Here is a 22,438-nt window from a genome sequence, read left to right on the forward strand (position 1 = left end):
CAGATTCTGTGCACTTTATATCCCCATTCCAGAAAATTTCCCTGCAGTTGAATGGATCCCTAATGGAGATTGGCCTGCTTTGCTTTCTAGATTCTCCAAGGACAAAATACTGTACACAAATGAAGGAGTTTATATCAGATCTTTTCCCTTACCTTAATTTAACAGTGAACTGTATTAAAGTTTTGAGAACCATTGGCCTCTGGGGGTGTGTTGGCATGCAGGGTTGCCTTTCAACCACAAAGGAGCTGTGTGAGAAGAAGTGAAACAAATAGATTTTTAGGAATATGTATGAACAAACAGATGGGGTTTTTTGCAGGGGAAGGAGGAAGGGAAAAGGGCCGGTATCTCTTAAAACTTATTTCTCTGCAGATGCTGAAGTGGGAGCTCTGCATTCCAACTCTCAGTTCTCAAACTGATCCAGTGGTCTAACTGTCCCTGAAATTGTTCCCATAAGAAACAGATATTTGAAAGACATTGAAAATTGCACCAAATTCTATAGTTCTAAAATACAGTGGTGATAAAAGTCTTGGTCTTCCAAAATTTTATCAGAGCCACAAAACAGAGTATGAAAATACACTGAGCATGGCTCCAGTGAAATTAAATTATAATAATTAAACTATCAGTTTAATTTTTATATATATAGAGAGCAAACAATTGAGCCCACTTTGCTTTCAGAGACTCACTTGTGGTATATCTCTAGTATAGCCTGTACAAAAGGCAAGAGAAATGATGCTATTATTTTATCTACTAATAGAAGTGTGAGTTGAGAGGGCAGCAGGTAGCATAGCTTGGGGGAGACAGAGGAAAGAAAAGAAACATTAACTTAAAAAAGGTAAATGTTTCTCAGCATTCTTTCTCAGCAGAATGTACGTAACTCCTCCTAGAATAAGGGGATTTCTGGCATTCATTTAAGAGTCAGAATTTGATGACAAACCCTTAAATGCTACCCATGAGAAGCTGCCTGGAACCTTCAGTTCCTGTGAATTCTGATGACAGCTGTACATACATCCTGTGTTAGGAACCTGGTGCTTAGAATCCTCAGACGTTCACACTTTTTTTTCCCTTTTTCTTAACAGTGTGTTCTCGTTGTACCAGTTGAGGTAAAGTTCTGCACTTTGGCAGTGGCTTACGCACCTGCGGAAAAGGTTGTAGAGCAGAAAGTTGACTTTTTCCAGCAGCTGAGGTCTTTGCACAGGAATAGGGTCCCCATCATAAGTCAGCCTGGTCAGGAGTTCATCCAGCTTTTCTAGTTGCCTTCTGACTTGAAAGAGACTCTCTGCCAACAGTGTAAAGCTACAGCAAGACAAAGGATTAGTTTGCAATCTTGTAAACAGTTTCTTGGAACACAAGAACTACTGAAGTTCCTGCTTGGGGAAAATCAGAATCTGTATTGAATGGTGCTGTCCAGCTTTGCCCAAACTCACATCCATTCATCTTTTGTTTACAGGACTATATAAATACATTGGGCAAATCACCTGCTTTATCTTCAAAGACAAAAGTTTTCACAACAATGTCACACCGTCTGTGATAATTTGGAAGAAATATATACATGGTTCTGATGTTGTACAGGCAGGACACTTGTGCCAACATTAATTATTTCCTACAGCTCAGGAGTTTTGCGAAATGTACTCTTTAAAAGGACAATATTTATATAGAATGAGCAAGTTAACAAGACTAAAGAAGTGTAAAAAGCAGTAAGGAAAAAGAAATCCAAACACACTTGATAACAGTTCAATAGGGTATGTGCGTAGAAAATTAGATTTTAAAGCTATTTTTAGCATGTTTGTTGGGGAAAAAAAGTACTTCAGTGAAAAAAAAAGAAACCTACACAGAAAAAAAAGCAGAGGACCACTTTTTTTTTCAGTTTTAAAATTTTCTTGATAATTTTCCTTCCTTTTTAATTCTTACTTTTTACTTCACCTTTTCCATATGAGAGTTTTGATGGGAGAGTAATGACCATGATGTTGTGGTGACATTTTGTGGGTACACTATCTTTTAAATCCAGTGCTATTTTCTTTTTATTTGCAGTCACTTTAGGGTTGCCATCACAGAGACTACTGCCATTCAATCCCTACACAGTGTAAGGTCTGGAGGAGTGAGTCAAAGCATAAAGCCTCTACCCAGCTCCTGCCTAGACACAACTCCCACTGCCTTCAGTGACAAACTCAGTCAGCACCATTCTTACTCAAGCAAAACTCCCAAGAGAGTATGTCTCATGTATCTGGAGGATACAAACCCAGAAATTAGTGATTGCCACGAGTCAGGCAATCAGGTTCATTCTGAATGGCAAATGTTGCTTTTAGTTAGCACCTTTTAGTTACTCTCTTAGCTGCTGGTGAATTTGCTGCTGTTGCAGCTGATCTAAAGGAATGATCATTTCAAGTGCAGCAGACTTCCTGTGGTTTTCAGTGGAAGCACGAGGTCAGGGCAGGTTTACCAGTTCTGGAGCTGGTCGAGCCCCCCGTGGAGGGGCCCCCCGATGCAGGCGATCTGCTGCCGCCTCTTCCAGTCCAGCAGCTCCTCGGTCAGCATGTTGCTCATCAGCACGTCGATCTCATGGATCACACGCCCTATCTTACTGAGCACTTCCTGCAAAATAGCAAAGGTGCCACTAACTGACCACAGGCAACAGCTGCAGAATTCACCAACCATCATGAAGCACTTACCACATTTTTTTCAATTATTCTGAAAGTAACCGTGTTTAGTTCCTATTGCTTCAGTGACAGGATTCATCACTCACTGTACATTAATCCGGAATCCCTATGAATTCTTCTTCAGTAATTTTTTTTTTTTTTTGGGAGGGTAGGAGAGAAGAGTGTGGCTTTCTTTTTGGGCATAATATCTCCAAGATTTTGACATTTGCAAGCTCTGTCAAGTTCAGAAAGTTCTGCTGTTGTTTTGCATCATATAAAATGCATTGTGTTTTTGTTTGCTTGATTTAATGATAACCCTGCCCTCATGGACTCAAATTGCTTCACTCTTAAGGTGTGCAGAACCATATCCTTGACTGAGCTGTTACTTAATTGCCAATTTCTTAACTTCCAGTTCAAATCACCCAGACCCACCCAAACATTTAACTCCTGTGAAATGAATCTGCTCTTCTGAGATGAAAATTTAGAAAGGCACGCATACGCATTTGAGTATTTGGTGTGAGATTAAGGGGAGAAAGCAGATTAACCACAAATGACAAAACATTGTCACTAACCTTTCTCTTGTAGTCTAAAGTATTGAGCATTGCCTGCAACGCCAACATTTCCTGTTTAATGAGGGCGCTGTTTTTGTCATTCTGCTCTGCAAGGGACAAAAAAAAATCAGTATAAATACATGTGTGGGTGTATGTGCCTGTTTATAATGGGAGATGAGGAAAACAAACCACAACGAGGCTGCAGCAAGAACTAGTGAAAAAATAAACTGTGAACATCAGTAGATTATGTAACAGCATGTTTCATTTGAAAGGACTAACTTTAGTAAAAGTTTAACGTAAGGTTTTATGGATCCTGTCTGTAGATGTGTATGTGGGGCAGGGAAAGGCAGAAAATATAGATGGTACCCAGAGTTCTCTAAATTTCTCATCCCTGTGCATACTCCTGTCTATTATGTACATCTGGCTTGGATCAATGATTGATCTGTAAACACAAACAGCTCGTGGTGTCAGCAGTCAGGCTAAACTCTGGACTTGATGTGAATTACAGTGTCTGGCTGAGAGGCATTTGAAACAGAGATGAAGTGCTCATCACCAGGGGAATTTCAGCAGCCAGGAGCATTGATCACTGGGCATTTCCCCCTCTGTCTAACTTTTGTCTTTCTCTGGGTCAGGCACTAGTTTCAAGAGCCCCCAAGCTCACCCATGCTCTTTCACATGCAGCTCTTTCCCACCCTCACTTTCACCAACTTTTTGCATCTTTTATGCTACATTCAAAAAAGAAATTGGTGCCAACTGTGTGCCTGCTAAGCTCTGGATGGATGCCCTCCTATTGAGTCAGGGCAGATGTTTCAGTAGAGGCAGACAAGTCACCAGCACCACCTCAGCCACAGCAATTGCTCCCACACAGTCTAAGTTGGCTGTGCTGGAGCACAGCAGTGAAATTTTAAGTTCTGAAAGTCATTTTTTGTCAGCATGTTTTATTTTGCAAGTGGGGCAGCTTTCAGGTATCTGTGGGGTCAGTAATTATGATTGACCTGATGAATAGAAACTCATTAAACCATGGCAATTCTTCTGATTGCTGGGTCATATCAAGCCTTCAACATTTAGGATTGAGGCGCTTAAGGACTTGGATGTTCCAAGCCCAGCATCTTTGCAGTTTCAAATGAAGGTAATATAAAGATATCTGAGCAGACACAAGCAGACCCCAGTTTCTTTTCTGAAAGAAATCATGCAAGGACTGTTCCACATGCAGATCTCAGCCATCACAGGCTGGTCAAACATGCATTCAGAGTGCTTACCAGCTGGTTATCACCACTGTGGTCAAAAAAGAACAGAAAGCCAAGTTAGAGGCGAGAAAAATCAGTTCTGCATGACTCTGGAAAATAAGAGTGTCTTCCACATTCTCCCAAAGAAGGGCCATGTAAAAGGTGAGGATATTGAGAAATAGGTTCTTTAAATTAAGAAATGTACTACTTTATGTGCCATTAGGTAGCTTATCCATAGGAAATAACTATACTTTCTTTACCCTCTTAACCCCAAGAGTCATTTTGTTCGAGGACTAAAACTTTATATAAACCAAAGATCCATTTTTATAAACCAAAGATCCATTTTTATGTTTACATATATTAATCAAGTAATGCACACAACCCCCTGATGCTGTAGTCTAGCTGCAGAATCAGCCATTTCCTAGGAAATCTAAAAATGAATATAAAAACTCTTACCTAAGCTCTGTATTGTTTTGTACCTGAAGTCAAATTCCTCTTGCAAGTCTTCCAAGTATTTCACATCTTGGTCAGTCATCTTTCACAGGAGAGAAATGAATAAATGCATAATGTAGTATTTTCCTTTCTTACCATTTGAAAACCCCAGAACAGTTCTGGGAACCCTTGTTTACTAGCTTGTAAACTTTATAAAGTGTGATTGAATAACAAATTTATAGCTACAGATTTATTTTACTTGTTTAGAAAGTCAAATATCACCCTCTATCCTGCATTTGACAGTGGTTGACTCAGCTTTATCCCTTCTGGTTTACTAGTGCAATGACATAGAGGAAACTAGGAATGACTGTGTTAGCCTGAGCTGAACTGAAATTGTTATGCCCATAATGCATAACATTGAAACTTTAAAGCAGGGCAAAGGGATAATTTTACATTTTCTTAAATGGAAATTTAATAGGGGTGTGCAAAGCCAAAAAAGGTGGAGTCACACAGGAGTAGAGCTCACAGAATTAATTTACAGAATGTTTTAAGAATTTGGATAAAGAAATGAAACATTTTTGCTGCTTTGGCATTTTGCAGCTTTCTTTTCATATGTGCTATTAAAAATATTAAAGGTATTTTCTAGTAACCAATCAATAATAATTCAAAACACCCCATCAAAAGAAGGAAAATGAAACTGTAGGAAATTATCTGCTGTACTTTGAAGGTCTATTTCTGTGCTGTTTATAGGAAGCCTTGATTTTGCCAACAACTCATAAACAGTCCTTTTTGGTTTCCTAAGATGTGCACATTAAGAGTCTGAAAATACAGAAACATGTTTGCTAAATGAGCCCACACACAATTAGCCATTTTGGCTTACTCTTTATTTTGGAGACTAAAGTTTTAAATTATATGTGTAAAGTATGAAATTATATGCACAAGGAGCTGGCTAATTTCTGTGTTCAGCTTAATTACCTACTAAAAAAACCCCAGCCCTGCTATCTAGAAAGTGTTCTCCCTTTCACTGGTCCTTCAGGGGTGGCTGTGCTTCCCCACACAGGCAGGAGCAGCATGATAGGCTGCTGCTTTGTCTGCTCTGCAACTCTTATCTTACAACTTTATGTGTAGATAGAAACCTAGTATTACATTCTTCTGAAACTACTCTATCCTTCTAAGGGTTTGGTCTCTCTAACCCTTCTTCTCTGTGAAAGGAGACACTGGTGAGAGAATGCTGCTAGGATCTCTTTCCAGTATACCAGAAATGTTGCTCTTGAACAACATATGGGCAGGTATTTTAAATATAGTTTCTACACTGAGACTGCTGTAAAGCTGAAAGTGGGGCTGGGATAGTAAAAAAGCTGTGGGTACTCTGAATCCTTGTCCTGCCTTGAACTGAATGGACAGGTATTCTCTGAGCTTCCAAGGTCTCTGGGACATAGCTACAGGTTTGGCTCAGCCCAGCTCTGGCCTGCAATGGCATGAGAAGCTCCTGGAGAGTGGTTACCATCAGCTGCCAGTGTTCTTGTCCCCTCATGACTCCAAGCCACGCAATTGTGTCACGTAGCCTTCAGCTCGACAAAGCTCTCGGTACACGACTCTGAGGCTGGGAAGGTTACGCTACTGCTGACCCAGCTAAAGGAGGTGAAATTGCAAAAATACATTTTCTGAGCCTCACATCTTTTTAGAGATTGTAGCTATGCTCTTACTGCACTCAGTGGTCTGCCTGCAACTTCCCTAGGGATTAGTGTGACAGCTTTAAAAGAGGGAGCTCTCACACTGAACCCAGACAGCTGCTAACACCCAAGGATCCAGGTGTGTCCTGAGCTGTCAGTCTGGGCAGATGTCCTTGGAATAACGGAGAATGGATGGTGTGTCTGTTGGCAGAAGTCGCTGTGCTACTCAGCCTAAAGATAGCTCAGGTGTGTCTGTATGAAAATCAGGAGGGCAGAGACAGCACACAGGACAAAAAAGGTACCTGAGCACTGTTCTTGATCGCTGATACTTTGTGTTCTACATTTCTTTGACGTTCTGAAACCACAGAGCTCTGTAGAGACTTTTCCAGTGGCCCCTGGAACACATTGAACAGATAATTGGTGGGTGAGTAATATTAATAATAGTAATAGGTGAGAGAAACTGTACTGTTCCAGCAGAGAGAGGGAATTCCAAAGCCAGTGTTCAACCATCTGCAGACTGCTGGAAACATACAGACAAGTTTAGTTCTACACATTTGAAAACCATGCAGCTTTAACTTTGAAATCTGAGAGATTAAAAAGTGTGAGTATGCTATAGTATACTCACAGTAGTAGTATTAAACATCTAGTCAATGAAATATAGATTATTAGATTTTTAAAAAAATATCCACGGCACAAGACTCATATAGGAATACATATTACATCCATAAGTGATTAACAAGAACATGTTTGTCTTAAAAATTCTCTCTGGGTTTTAATCATGTAACAATTTCCCCAAAATAAGTTTCATATGTAATTTGACTTATTTTTTTCTCCAAACAACATATAAAATAAAGATCCAACTCTATGGAGGGCATGTCTTTTCCATTCCATAGTTAATATGAATTAATGCATTGCATAATTTAAAATACACACATCTGTTTTGCAAAGAATAATCTCTTTAAAGCCTTTCCTACAGATTAAAGTCTTTGAAGATTAGCTGTGACATGGAAGTCCCTCATAGCAATGTTTCCAGCAGAAGAGCCACTAATGAAGTTCAAATGTGAGTTTAAAGGGCAACATTTGGCAACCCCTAGTGCACACAAATCACTTCAATGGAATGAGGGGACAGGATTTGGTCTGAAAAGCATGTAAGCAGATTAACATGGAGCAGATTAATGAAATGTAATTCATTACCTGTACAGGCATGCTGGCTGCAGCCAATATTCTTCTTTCTTCTCTTAAGCAGTTTGAGATGATCACTGCTATATGCATGGGATTACCATGATATTTGCCCTGCAAGCACAAGTAAATACAACTCAAAAAAATTCCAGAATTCAGGATGTCCCTATGGAAATCACAAGCAATGTGATGTGTAAGTATCTAGGAGGTGAAGATTGGTGTGGGTGGAAAAGACTCCCCTTTTCATGTGCTGGTTCAGCCTTTCAGGGCAGCATTGGTTAGTGCCACTGTCATAAAATATTCTGAACAATGTTCCACAGAGATTATAAAGATACAATTCTGAGATGTATATAATTTGGAGATCAAATTGCTCCCCTGCTAACACAGCTGTTTTGAAAGGGCTTTCCTGTCAGCCTATTCTAGGCATGATTTTATCACACCTTCGATTTTCAATAGGATGCTGCTGCTTAGCATGTAGCACTTCTGCCAACAAAAAAGTTTGCAAGCATATCAATATGGTAATGATGCAAGCAGGAAAGCTTCCTCAGCATAAAGCAGGAGACTTAAATTTTAATGTCTATGAACAATTTTTGTCTTTCAAAAAATAATGTGCCTGAGATGAAGGAATAAGTAATTTTTGTCCCAAGCCAAAGAATGAAAAAAAATCTTTATTTTTATACCACCATAAATAAAGTGCTGAATTGCTGATGCATGACTGAGGACTGGGCACAATTTAAACTAATATTGGTTGATGCTGTATTTATAAAATTGGAATGATCCAGGACTCTCAAGCAGCTTCCTTTATGGTGATATATTCATTCAGTGTTTCTCAGTATCCTTCATGCCTTTCATTCAGTATCATTCATTCAGATACCCTTCATTCACTGCTCATAGTGTTTGTCCATTCATCAGAGTTAATCTATTTAATTTCTTTTCCTGTACAGTTCCCAGTTCTGGACTTATTCTTTATTCTCTTCTATCATTACTCTTTATTTTCATCCTATCTCCCTGCCACTCAGAACCTCTTTTATTCTAGCTGTCTCTGAATGTGGCACAATAAGTTTATATACTTTAATACTTTATATACTTTAATTGATGCCATATCTTCCTTTGGTATCTCGCACCAATTGTTATGTTAGACACAAGGGTGTGAAAGCATCTGACAGAAATGTGAACACATTGCTTCTGTATGCAACAAGTACTGTGGCATTAAACATACCTTTCTAATGCTGTTCACTAAACATTTCATGTGAGCTCATGCATGAAATGTGTAATCTGAAATAGGTTTTGACTTCAATTGCAAAGTAAAGAAATGCCATATTAAAAATGGTAGTTTTGATCATGGCAATTTGGTATGAACTGTTTGGTATTAAATACCATCTTTACTGTGGTTCCAGGTATGAACTGAGGTGAAAGATACAGGGCTCTTAAAACTAAATAACCAAGGCACCAAATGTTCCCTTCCAAGAAAGCTTTGACTGCCCTGTTATTGTTAGCAATGAAACAAAACTTTGTTTCTATGGTTTCTGAAATCTTTTCAGGACAGGAAAAGTACATGCCCCACAGTGCAGCCAGTGCACACCCAGAGTAGCCCCAGTGCTGTGCCTCCTTTGATCTCCTTAAAAGCAGTTCAGGAAAGTACTTTACTCCAGCAGTATCTGAGGAACAGGAGTTATGAATCTGACTGGTTTTAGGAGCTTCTCTGTAAACAAGAAGTGGTGAGTAATACTACCCAGGACACACTATGCCTCAGATCAAACACAAAGCACTCCCTCCCTGCCTGCTCCTTCCTGGGCAGTGGGAGGAGACTTGATTAAGGATACACTGCTGATTTCCACGTCAAATAACAGTGCCAAAGATCTGTCACTACACATTTCTCCCTGGCAGCCCCATGGCTGTGAGGACAGTAACTATGATGTTGCTGCATGCTTCCTTCAACACCACTGCACTTCAGGTCCAGTAATGTATTCACAGTCCCCTTCATTGGGCACATTCCCAATCTCTCTCTCTGTAGTGTCAGGATGTAGCTTTGGGAAGGGAATAGAGCAATGTGGGAAATGGCTGTGATCTTCCTGCAAAGGATTGAGTGGGTGTTGTGGAACTGAGGTCCAACAGCCACAGCCAGGGCAAATTAACTGCTGCAAGAAGTGGTTGTGCTTCTGGCTGTGCTCCAGCCCAGTGCCTGACTCCTTAGGGAGCCAATCCAGGCTGCTAACTGGCATGGAAATCACTCATGCTTTTTTTACTGACTGGGTTTTCTGCTCTGTGGTGGACTGAAAATGCACAGCAAATTTATTATTAAGGATGAGCACAGGTGAATTTGGGAGAGGGGGGAACAGTCCTGCCTTGTTTCAGCTGTTATAGCTAAGCCTGTCTCATCCATCTATACCTTGATTAGAGGGGGAAAAGTCCTGTTACTAATAAGGTTTGGGATGAAAACTGTGGGGAGAAATCTGCCACTGCTGTAAGACCACTGATGGGCATATTAATTCCTCTGTTAATTTCTGCTTGCGGCTGATATTTATTTTTGATAGTAAAACAGGGTTTCACCTTCCCCTAGATGGCCAGTAAGTGTTCATGCCATACATTGGTACCTGAAGCTACAAAGCCTGAGGTTTTGTAGCTTACCTTTGAGGCTTACCTCAGTCCTGGCTTACCACTGCCCAACAGAATTCCAGCACTGCAAGGGTTTAAAGGAGTCAAAAAAAACCTATTTAACCAAGTCAAGAAGAAGTAAATATCCTCTCTTCGTGCTGAAAAAATACATTTATGTAGAAGAGGCTCTTAAAAAAATTTCTGACAGTGGGATGTGTTAAAATTCCCCACAAAGGATGCCGGTTATTAGGGACTTCCCTAGTGTTTCTAGACACGATTCATATGCAAAACTTTCAAAAGCTCTTTCTTCCTCTCCCTTTCTTTGTTTCATTAAGAGAAAAACATCTGAATCAAGAGATGCAGTGGAAATTCACTTTTCTCCCTCTCTTTCTTTCTTCTCCAACTCATAAATCTGTAGAAACAAGCTGGGTCCATAGTGATTCCCATACTTATGCTAGGGTGGTGCTTCTTCAACTGGATTCAGTTTGAGTAGATGCCAAGAAGGTCAACAGAGAGCTGCCACCTGTGCTTCTGGAGCAGCCCCTTTTGCAGTAAGGGAGCAGATGGATTGCAACTCATCAGTAAGAAATTGGTAAATGAATTGTAACACTAAATATATCAATAATTGCAACTTATTGAATAACGATAGCTACTAAAAGTCACAATAGTCATGTTTTTGACTCTGGAAAAATAATAATACTAAAAAATTTCTGCCTGTGTTTTGTACTTCTCAGGCATAATTACACTTTGGAATGCACTACTTGGTATTCCCTTATTATTCACCTCTTGTTGCTCTGCACTTCCATTTTGTCTTTGGCTGAGGGCAGAAATTGCCCAACATGATCTTGATTTCTGAATGACTAATTGAAAACCATCTCCTAGCAGCAAAGAGTAATTTAAGTTGGAAAATTAAGGAACTTTAACCAAAAATGGCTCGAGATGGAGGAATCCTAACTTAGACACTAGCAGCCAGAAGAGGAAGAAGAATGTGGATTCTTTAGATATACAAAATTGTATTAATAAGCTTAAACATGTAAGGAGAAAATTTATATTTGTCTTTTGACAAATACCAACACAGAGAAATTGAGGATTCGCTTGTCTTCTTTCAAATCAAAATATCTGCTAATATTACTGTAATTCTGTTGTTCTTAGAAGTTCTCTTTCTCCTCTGTTCTGTTCCAATGAGGTCTTTCCATGCCATGAGTTACAACAAACAACAAATTATCTTATTTGGACTGGATCCTTCTCAAGAACTACCAGCATGATGCTAAATTTAAGCAAACAGGGGGAACTTGAACTTTCATTCTGAACAGGTGACAAGTTTCTGAGAATGCTGATGACATTTCCTTGGAGAAAACCTTCCTACTGCCACCCGGCATGCACTCTTTCCACTCCAGGGACATCTGTTGTGACAGTACCTTACTAGATCTTGGAGAAAAACAAAGAGGCATTTCTGCAAAAACAGTTTGTATGTTATAGCATGCAGAGTTTATGCCCTTTAGCCAAATTTTAAAACAGCTTGAACTCTTTGGAGTATGTTAAAGGCACATGAAACAGTGGCCAGGGAAATGCAAGGTTAGATTCTGTAAGCTGCAAGGTCATGGAGAAACTTTAAAATACGTATTATGACATTTTAAAATACATGTGCTTTCACAAAGAACACCAAGCAAGTGTCAGTTTTAGTATCTGCTTACTCTGTCAGCAATGAAGAAATCTAGACCAGAGTCATTCTCTTACTCTTCTTTTCTTCCCATTTTTAAAATTTCAGGATTTTAGCTGTTTTTCCTGTGGGCGGCTCCATCTCAAAGTGGATCACTCCCAGCCACACTAACACTGACTGGTTTCCATGTGTCAAAGGGCTCTGTACACACCTATCAGTGAACACTGGATGTGCACTAGGTGAGCAGCTGGCTCTGTTTTCAGTGGGGTAAAGCAGGGGATTAGGTGTTAGTTGGTCTCGACTTGTGATGTAGAAGGATGTGCTATGAAGCCTTTAGAAAGTCAGTCAGGGGTTTGCCTGATTATCTCTGTGTTTTCAAGGTGACCTATAAAAGGACTTGAGCAGGTTTTGGTGCTTTCCAATTCTGAAAATTGTTTCAGAATTTGGTCAGGTTTTAGCTCCTTTTCCTTTTATTTTTCTTTCTTTTTTTAAACTCAAATCTATCAGCTGCATTTCTTCTCATTTCTGCTAGAAAAAGCCCTTCTTGAGCCTTTAATTGTACACAATAGGAGCTTTACTTGGAGGTGTGGCAGAGTTATTTAGTATGACCATTGAAGTGTTTGTTCATGCTGAATGAATATTTAAAGAAGCTGATGGAAGGGAGGAGAGATAGGAAACAGCAAGACAAAGTCAAGCAAAAATACATTTCCTTCCCTATTGCTTACTTGTGATATGATTATTTTACAAAGTCTGATACTCAGCAGCTTTCTGGAAAAGCAAATATCTCATCTTTCATAAAATCAAAAACAGGGAGAAAAACCCCTTTTGTCTATCCTTTCATTTTTTAAAAGAAAGAAAGGTTTGGTTTAGCTGTGTATCTTGAATGTGTGGGTGGGAAGGCTGTACATACATATTTCCCGTTTTCACCCTCAAATATGACAAATAACACTTCACCTTGATTTGTTTTCTATCTTTGTTTATGCATCCAGGCAGAAAGTTTAATGAAGACAACAGCAGAATACAAAGAAAGAGTTGGTCCTTGTGTTAGCCTGATAAATGCTAAGTGCTTGGGAGCTTTTTGAAAGCTTGTACTTAAACAGGCAGTATTCTTACTAAAAAATCTTCTACTAGAAAGATGTCTCTGTTTTATCTAGGTCTTTAAGAGGAAGTACCTGTGACACTATCTATTTAGACTGCTCTTGTTGTACTTTTATTTTTACATTTCTCCTTCCCTCTCTCAAAATAGGTGCGAGAACTTAAAGGCAACCTCATTGTTTTAGAAAACTCCTGTGATGTGTGGGAAGTCCTGATACACAGCTTTGTAGTCTCGTAGTTTTCTCCTAGCGTATGATGCATAACTTCCAGATGATCATAATTTTTTTCTGGGGGCATGTGCAACTAAATTGCAGTAGGCAAAGCTGTAAAAGCACAGTGAATGAGCTGTGAAGGAAGAAGTTTTTTTCTCCACCTCTCAAATTCCACTGTAGCGTCCCTCCCAGCAGACACTAAAACCACTCAAGCAATAACCTACGGAAACAGCAGATTTCTGTGCAGGTAAGGTGAGATAAAGCTACAAAAAAACCATTTCTGTAGAAATCATCAGACAGTAGAACTGTATAGACAGGGATGGGTGAAAAATATAGGGTAGTTCTTGTTTGATATTTACTTGAGAATAAAGAACTTCTTGTTTAAATGAGATTTATTTGAAAGTAAGTAACAATACCATGTTCCTTATGAAAAAGGGAAAAACATCAGAGGACAGAGAGGACTGATCTCCACATGCCCCTCCTCCTCTGGGCACAAAGACCTGAGTACTATTAACTAATCTCTCAGGCAGATGTTCAACTGCAACTGGGCTCTTAATACTACAGAATGAACAAAGCCCACAAGAGGTTATTTAGTTTGCTTGTATTTTTACTTCTGTCAGGAAAATTAACTCTCTTTCATTCTACAGAAACAAATGGAAAGATTTATAAACTTTTTTTGCATTCTTTAAATAATAACTAGAAACCCCAAAGTACTTCACTTGTAACAAGTAACCTTTTTCAGCCTTATACCAGTAATTTTTAAAAACCTTTGTTAGCTGCAGTCACCAGGCTGCAGTTGCTAGGAGCAGACACCTAGCTGCTTCAGCAAACAGACTTCTGTGCGGGGTTTCCCATTTGCACGCCAAAATCTTCTGTAAACAGCTTTAATGGTTGTACTGAAAAACTCACTGGGAGCAGTCTAATACAATCTGAATTGTGTTAGACAGCAGGACATGCTGGTCCAAAACACATCCTACCTTACCGTGTTGAGTTGTTGATCTGGCAGGCTACACAAGTGCTAAACACATGTAAATAACATTTTGAAATGGATCTTCTGTGGTTTATTAGGAACTTTATTTTGTTCCATTGTCACCCTTTTGTAAGCTTTAACAGGAAACTGCAACTAAAATATCAATGGCTGTTTCCACTCTTTGCAACTGCTTCTCAGCACAGGGCTTATTAGAATTGTTTGTCGAGCACCAACTGGAATGTCTTGTTTCAGATCTAACGCTCATTTGTCCACCTTCTTTGATGTATTGAAATGAATTATCTTAGGATTGTTCCCTGCATTCCTCATGCATGTTCCTTTCTGGTACAGAGGCTTTTGTAAACTGTCACTTGAACAAAAGAACCTTTATTTGTTCACTTAGTTCTATCTGCAGAAGCACAGGGGTGTTCAGTGCCCATCGCAGAGGGAAACAAACTGGGCAGTATAACCACGAACATGACAGAATCAGGAATGCACTGCTGGGTCACTGTTTTAAGCAGCATCACGTAAAGATCTATTTGTAGAAAAAAAGTGCCTCAATATATGTTGTTTCAGATGACAGAAGATACTTTCAGAAGCTATTCCAGACCTTTCCATAAAAACAGCTAGAGCCATGTAGGATAAAGTAATGTAACTATTTCCCAGCTACTTACTATGACTTCCAAAAGCTTGATTTTATATAACTGGCTGGTGTGAGTCAGCAGATCTGGTGCTTCTGCCTGACCTCTCCCTTTGTAAACAGACCCTAAGGTGTTAATGGTGTGTGTGCCCACAGACCTGCTCATCCAGGCATAATCCCATTACCCTCCCTCTCCCCATCTCGGGCTCTAGCAGGGCTGAGGAGTTGGTAAAGGTCACCAATACTGGAGAATCTGCTGTGAGAATCAAATGAATTTCATGAATATACATAATTTACAGCAAATTGTTCCCCAGAGCACACACTATACTCATTAACTCAGGCTTCAATGGTAAATGAGCAGAGCAGCCCTTCTTATTCCTGAAATCTGTTATTTCACTTCTAGAAAGGAAAATTTATGTAATCAGATTTCACCCTGAAAACCATAAATAGAGAAGTGACACAGATGCATGTTGCCATTAATGAGAAGGGATTGCTTTCAGAAGTTATCTTGAGACTAGAGCATAAATAAGGGCTTCAGTTATGAGTAGGATGATTCTGGGAATTTCTGCTTTTGTCCTGATGGGGTTGTCCTGCACCTGTCACAGAGCACAGCACAGACAGAGGCTCCTCCTGAGAGCTCACCTGAACCCACACTTGGGCCAGGCTGCATTCCATGGAGCTACTCCTTGTCTAGCAGGAGGAGTGCTCCAGCTTTCCTGGAGTGTGTGTGGGGAAGGACATCCCAGAGCTGAACAGGCAGTTGCCACCAGCATCATTCCTAAATGGAGCGGTGGGACACGGGGGCACAGTGCACATCTCTGACTCCCAGGCTGCCCTTGGCTCCCTGGCTGCACTGCAGCCTGCCTGCTCTCTGCCAGCGCAGGATTTTGCATGTGAGTCAGGAATCTGGACAGTGCCTGTCTTCCATGAGAGTCTCTGAGCACTAAATCCACTGGGGCTTAAATCAGGGACAGGTGAACGCTGTCACGTACAAACATTCCTTCTGAGCACTGGGATGTAATCGTCCACGGGCCAAGGTCACGCAGACTCCTACATCTGGAATTTGGTTCCTAGAAGTGCCAGGCAGCTCTTCCAAGCTTAACATCTGCCCTTTACGTTTTGTTGTCATAACAACAGCACAAACCATCTCCTTGTGACTAATCTGCTTTGCTTTTCTCTATCTAGATTTTAAGGAGAAAGAACTATAAGCATGGTTTCCCTGCTCTTTCCCTCACTGCCTCTGAACATTTTCTCCCTCTTCCCTTTCCAAGACTGCTGCTGGGGGGACCAGAAGCTCTCTAAGAAGATGGACAGAGAATTTAACCTCAGAAAGTGACTGTGCTGTTCTGTCTCCCACTGAAGAGCACAGCAACAAAAGGCTGCTCTGCTATAAAAATGAATCCAATTTACTGACTTGAGAAGTAATAATAATGTAGGAAGCAAATATGAAGGATTTTAACCTAAAATGCTGACCCTGATTTTAATACAGTATGTGCATTTATTCTAGATTAATGTCAAGAAGAAGAGATGTTTCAATGAAAGTAAGAAATAGAGAAGTGAATTACAGAGAGCTAGCAGTGACCACAGCTGCTTAGCTAAGTTTCTTAACACTATTTTTGAGTGCTTATAACTTTTTCAAATTGCATATTTTCTGAAACACTATTCAGTGTTTCTTTTTGCCTGCAGATAATTTTGGAAATGTAAGCAGTCTAAGCAGGAATACCACACTCCATAGTTATTTCTCTAATGTTGAGAGAATAGGGATGATCCCTGTGATCTAAAAGCAGAGGTGCCAGGTGTACCCACCTTCCTGCTTGGACTTCTCTTTGTCCTTCACAACCCCCAAGGTGGCCTAAAACTTTGTATTGCAACTGAGGCAGGCAAATTCTCCCTTCTTTCACTACTTCCATTCTTATTTTCAGAGAACAACTAACATATTTATGTAGAGATGTTTCAGTAAACAGTTAAAATAGAAGATTTTCTCAATTTGATAACAAAAATCTCAGGGAAATCTTTTAGGTGAGGGGTGCTTGGCCGTGGTGCTGGAGACTCCTAGAAATAACACTCTCCAGACTCAGGAACAGCACCAGGAATCTTGATCCAAAGGAGTCCTTGTCTGTCTAGAAAACAGCTGCACAGGCCACTTATGAAGTGCGCATTGCTTCCTCTTCTAAGGCTGTTTTTCACTAACCATCCAGTTGTATTTCTGATTAAATGTTAGTCTCTCCTTTTGTGTTTTGTCAAGAACTGCAGGTTGTTTTTGAATAGCTTTTGTGTGTTCTCTAATTGAATTTTTCTTTATTATTGCTATTGTCATAGCCTTTACTACAGCTCAACACACTATGCTGTGTACATAGTGATAAGTGCTGGTTTCCAGCATTATCTATTTTGTCAAGTGTTACTCAATAGGGTAACACAATTTGGCTCAAAGCAATGAACAAACATTGCACTCAGATCCTGCATTGTGGTTGGACACTTTGTGTGTGTGCACCATGCACAAGGGTCTGTGCATCTGTGTGCGGTTCAGAGGGGAAGGAAGAGGAGGGAACTGTGAAATTTCAAAGAAGTGCTTCCACTAGAGAGCGAAGCAGAGATAAAGGTGGGCTCATGGTAACTAACCTTCAGAGAAAGTCAAACCAACTCTGTTCACAGAGTCACCAGATAGGAAAAGATGTTTACAAAAGCAACTTCCTCCCCTGTTTAGGAACCCAGTCTTTCTTTCATCAGTCACTGAAAAACCTCATTCGTTTCACAGCATAGCATTCCAGCCTCCCTTTCCCTAGGTGGTGTGTTGGGACAAAAAGGACCATGGCATCCTGCTCTGTACATCAGTCACATTTTTCTGGTGCTGTCTCACAAACCTGTCACAAACTAAATTGCAAGAGTTAAGTATCTGCAAGGGCTTGCAGCTGTGGCTGGGAAGCCAAATGCCCGTTTCCAATCTTCTCACATATTCCACAATAAAATGCAACCAGCCATGCATTAACAAAAGATTAGACCCATAATTAGATAATTTGTATACTCAAAGTTAAGAACATTACAGAACATACTGTCTGTGCTATGTGTCATGTTCAGTCCATTAATAACACTTCACAGTTGATAACAAGGAGAGGCTGTCAGCTGATTTCAGCTACTGTAGCATTTCTCTACTGATGTACTTACCTCATCAGTGAAGAAATAACTTTACCAGCTGCAGCAGGAGACTACCTGTGCAGCTCTACAGAACATGCACCCCACACCTTGGCTGAAAATGCATTTTTCCTCCATGTGCTATACCTGATCGGCAGTAACATAGTGTTCTACACAAAAGTCAAAAACTCTGGTGTCACAGATTTCTTAAGACAGTATAAATTATTTTTCTTATCCAATAATAGGTTTTTATCAAACACTGCAAGAACCTGGTCCTACTGCAGCCTATTCTAATTATTTTGGAGATTAGAATACAGACTGTGGGTGATAGTGTTCAAGATCAGGAAAAGCTCCAACAGTGAAAGTGCCATCCAGTTTTTGGTGGCTTCCATGTGTATTTTGAAAGTGAATGGATAGCTTTTTTGTCTAAATTCAGGTTATGTGTTGTCTTAATGCAATGAAGACAGGTCAACATTACTAGTGATGGGGAGAGCTGCTGTTTTGATTTTTTTTTCTCACCTAGAAACATTCTACTGCAATATTCAAGATTCTGATCCTGTTTTATAAGCAGTATGAATAATTGCAATGTCACACATGTGCTCTCAAGGAGTTCATAACACTGTTCGGCTGTAATGGGGATGCCTGAACATTTTGGCTTGTTCTGGAATTGTGACTCAGACCTAGCACCTGAGAAGCCATTTAATCACAAATCACCTGAAACCCCCCTCCTCTTGCCTTTCTGGAATGACCCTCCTTTGCTTTGTGCTCTTCCTGAAGCACATAATTATATAATTTCCAAACTTGACAGGAGTTCAAAGAAAGGGTTTTCATTCAGGCCGTTTTCACACTGATTATTACATGAACTCAAATGAGTTCACCCAAGGTCTGATTGCTTGGCTTGGTGTGCCCAATTTGGCAGAGCACACAGAGCTGATGCTTCAAGATTTGGTAAAAAATTTAGAATAAAATAAATGGGGCAAAGAGTAGAAGGAACAACGAGAGGCTTTAATTTTGTAGAGCTTGTATGAAATATGTTCTAGTCCTTCTGCCTGTGCACATTGTGATGGTATAATCATAAATGCACTGTCTTTTAAGGCAGGAATACAGTAGTGTAACTGCTTGGCCTAAAATTCTCTTTCCATGCATCTGCCCCTGTAGAAGAATCCTTTACTAAGGTGATACAGCTTTGTGGTAAAATGTGCCAAGATCTTTACAGAAACAACAGGTTTTCTGCAGTTGAGTAAATCTGGTGTTTGAAGAGTACTTAAATTATGAAAAGTGCTGCTCCAAAAACCAGAAAAGAAATAAAAAGTGACTTTATTTTTAAATTACAGGAGGCTGCTTGCATAGCATAGGATGAAAAAGTGGCAGTGATGGAAATAGTGTCATATTTTTAAGAGGCCACCATTAGGGATAAAGAGTAGAAAGACACAGCCATGGAGAGAACAAATTGATGAAATCATGCTAAGATTTTCCAGGCCAGTGTGTGTGCATGTACATACGTCTCAGATAAAGAAAATGTTTGGCAAGCAATGTAATTATCATTTAAGTACTTATGGAAAACACCATCAAAGAAGAGAAAAACCCCCACATTTTCATTGAACTCCATGGCATATCTGCTTTATGCAGAAGACAGATAGATGTCAGGAAGTAGGTGACTAATCAAGTGGAACTCTGAGAATCCTTGCCTTAGATAAACAATTATTAGAGAAACATTCAGCCAATCAAAATAAATATCATTTTGCAGAAGCCTAACGGTAAATCCTGTAAGTAATTCATAACAAATAATCCCAGAAAAGCATAAAACAGCAAGCATGCTAATGATTTACAGAGGTTCCTTGTTCATGGTGCTGCCTTAAGCCCCAAGCATGTATTTTATTCCATAGTTAAATATCTGTAGGTGTCTGAGAGGTGGTAATTACATTTGTAATAAACATGAGCATCTATAAGCACTGTACAGTGTTATTGTTAAGAGCTCAGTGAAACACAGATATGCACAGAGCTAAGAAGTCACACCATTTGTATCCAAGCTGCATGCATTGAAACAGGAATTACTGTTCCACGGAAAGACAGTGGAATTGTTATTTTGAATTATCTTGTGGAAGGCTCAGTTTTCCCAGAGCTGCTCGGAGTCTGCGGCAATCGGAGCAGCTCTGAGCTGGGCACTGGAACAAACTGCACTGCACAGAGCTCAGCACTGCTTCCAGAGAGCAGTGAGAGCGTGCAGTGCAGTTTGGCATTGGAAGCAGTGACCCACCTGCAGCAGCTTCCTGACTCTCTTCAGGTTGTGGATCAAGAGCAGATTCTTCTCCTGCGAAACCCGGTCCAGCTGTTCGTCTACCTGTATTATCAAATTCTGCAAAAGGATCATTGCCATTGCTTCATTGTTGGCTGCAGCCTCCCTAAAGAGTCAATGAACAACAATAACAATGAACATTTAAAATGCTGTATGATGTGTCAATCTAGCAGTACAGAAAATTATAATCTATTCAGAAATCTAGGCAGCAATAAAAAGAGACTAAGTATATGGTGACTTGCATATAGTTAGAGCTTGTGAATAATGATTTTTATGATTTTGTGGTTTTTTTTTAAATATTCCTATAGATATGCATAAAAAGAGGGTGAGGTGTTAGCACAGACAGTAGAGTCAGCCAGAGGAGACAACCAGGGTTTTCTAGTCTCTGGTCCAGTGAATATTTAAATACTTCCAGCTCACTTGTCAGACGAAAGGGGGCTTATGCAAACTGTCCCTCTCACTCAGTCACACAGATATAATTTCTGAATTTGCTGCCCAGTTTCAGACAAAGTTGGCAACAGCCTTGAAGTCCAAAAGACAGAATTCTTACAAATTTCATGGCAATCTGGCAGGTTGGTAGAAGAAAGGAGTCCAAATTAGCGCCTCCACTGAGGGAAACAGCAGCAATAACTTGCTCCAGGAGGCAACAGCCAGATGGTCAGGCAGAAGAGACATCTCTTCACACCAGGCACCAGCTGAGCCTTCCCCCAGCCAAACTATTTGGGGATACAGGAGGACTCTGAGGCTACTGGTCAAGGGTATGTAGGGGACACAGGACACAGACAAAGCCAGGCTTTACTGGCTCTGCTGTTGTTGGTACAGCTTGGTATGTGCAGGGCAATGGCATTAGTGAGAAAACTGAGAAGGAAAAAGTTTGGACAGAATCCTTGTCCTTGGGAGAGCCTCTCTCCTTTCCTCACAAACAGCACGTGCCTGTTTGAGATATGCCTGATAACTCCACGTCTGGCAAAAAGGAGATTTTAATGTTACCCATGTTGCCACAGCCCCATAAAGATGGAGCTATAAACCATAAAGAAAGATTCTATTTCTTAGCAGTGTTTTTCCCCCCCTGCACAATAGTCCTCCAATAGTCCTGTGGAGTTAGCTTGAAAATTTGAGATGACTCTTTCTGGTATAACGAATATTTTATTTTTTTTTTGCATTTAGTTTTGAATCTTCTTAAGATAACTCTCAAGTGAATTGAATCCAAATTTGGATATAAATGGACCTCCTAGAGAACAGTTCCTGTAAACAGCTGGCTTGTTCCTCAGAATTATCCAGCTTTAAGTGCAATTCTGGACAAGTAAATAATTTTATGCTGCAAGAGGTAAGTGTATAACATTTCCATTAAAAATTAACTTGCGTTTTTTTTAAAATCAATTTCTATTGGGTTTTGTTTAGGAGTAAGTTCCAATGTGAATCTTCACCTTCCAATATTCCCTAAGTTGAAATGGCTAAATCCATTAACTAGTGAAACAGTATTACTGGAGTGTGGATACCTGCACAGTTTGTAAATGAGCACCCTAAAGCCTTCCAGCAATCAAAAGAATTGTTGGTGATTGAAATAAGAGGAGATAGAATGAATGAAATCCTACCAGTCCTGGCTTTCTATCCATTGTGCTAGCAGGTGCCGGATTTCCATGGGGAAGTTATCATCATAGAACTGGTCCACCTGCTCCAAAAACTTTATTTCCAGTTGTTGAACTTGACTCCATTGGGACATGCTACAAAAGAAAGGAATTAATGTTTGCAACTGAAAAATGAATATGAATTACTAATCCAAACTGCATAAATTGGTTATTTTCATTGTTGCTCTTATATACTTTGACGTTTTATTCTGACAAAACAGGTGGTACTTGAGTAAATTTAGTCAGTTAAAGGCAAGAGGGAGAAAAGTGAGCAAGGCCACTGAAGAAGTTTTGGCTCTTACACTTGAATGGGCACATCTGTCAATCCCCTTCCTTCACGTAAATTTTTTGAGTTACTTTATGATGCTTACAACATGGCAAAATTTACACACCATCTCTCATCAAGAGAAGAAGTTTAGGATTTTACTCTTCAACCCAGGTAGAACTATTCTTATTGAAGGGTAGTGGAAAGCAATGATTTTGCTCTCTTCTTAGTGAATTCATACCACTCAGATTTTTCCT

General features: G+C 39.9%; 1 protein-coding gene across 1 annotated transcript in view; it reads right to left on the minus strand.

Moving 5' to 3' along the window:
• Window positions 1–22,014, minus strand: part of STAT4 (signal transducer and activator of transcription 4) — a 36,571-nt gene extending 14,557 nt beyond the window's left edge. Inside the window, exons 1-9 of the mRNA XM_030952311.1 lie at window positions 21,884–22,014; window positions 20,250–20,394; window positions 7,710–7,808; window positions 6,818–6,910; window positions 4,867–4,945; window positions 3,206–3,291; window positions 2,438–2,589; window positions 1,135–1,293; window positions 153–245 (exon numbers count right to left, since the gene is read on the minus strand). Coding sequence (XP_030808171.1) covers window positions 153–245; window positions 1,135–1,293; window positions 2,438–2,589; window positions 3,206–3,291; window positions 4,867–4,945; window positions 6,818–6,910; window positions 7,710–7,808; window positions 20,250–20,394; window positions 21,884–22,011 — 1,034 coding nt within the window. The 5' untranslated portion in view covers window positions 22,012–22,014. The remainder of the gene's footprint in view (window positions 1–152; window positions 246–1,134; window positions 1,294–2,437; window positions 2,590–3,205; window positions 3,292–4,866; window positions 4,946–6,817; window positions 6,911–7,709; window positions 7,809–20,249; window positions 20,395–21,883) is intronic.
• Between the last annotated feature and the right edge of the window lie 424 nt (window positions 22,015–22,438).

Source organism: Camarhynchus parvulus, chromosome 7 (genome assembly GCF_901933205.1).
Source record: "Camarhynchus parvulus chromosome 7, STF_HiC, whole genome shotgun sequence".
NCBI lineage: Eukaryota > Metazoa > Chordata > Aves > Passeriformes > Thraupidae > Camarhynchus > Camarhynchus parvulus.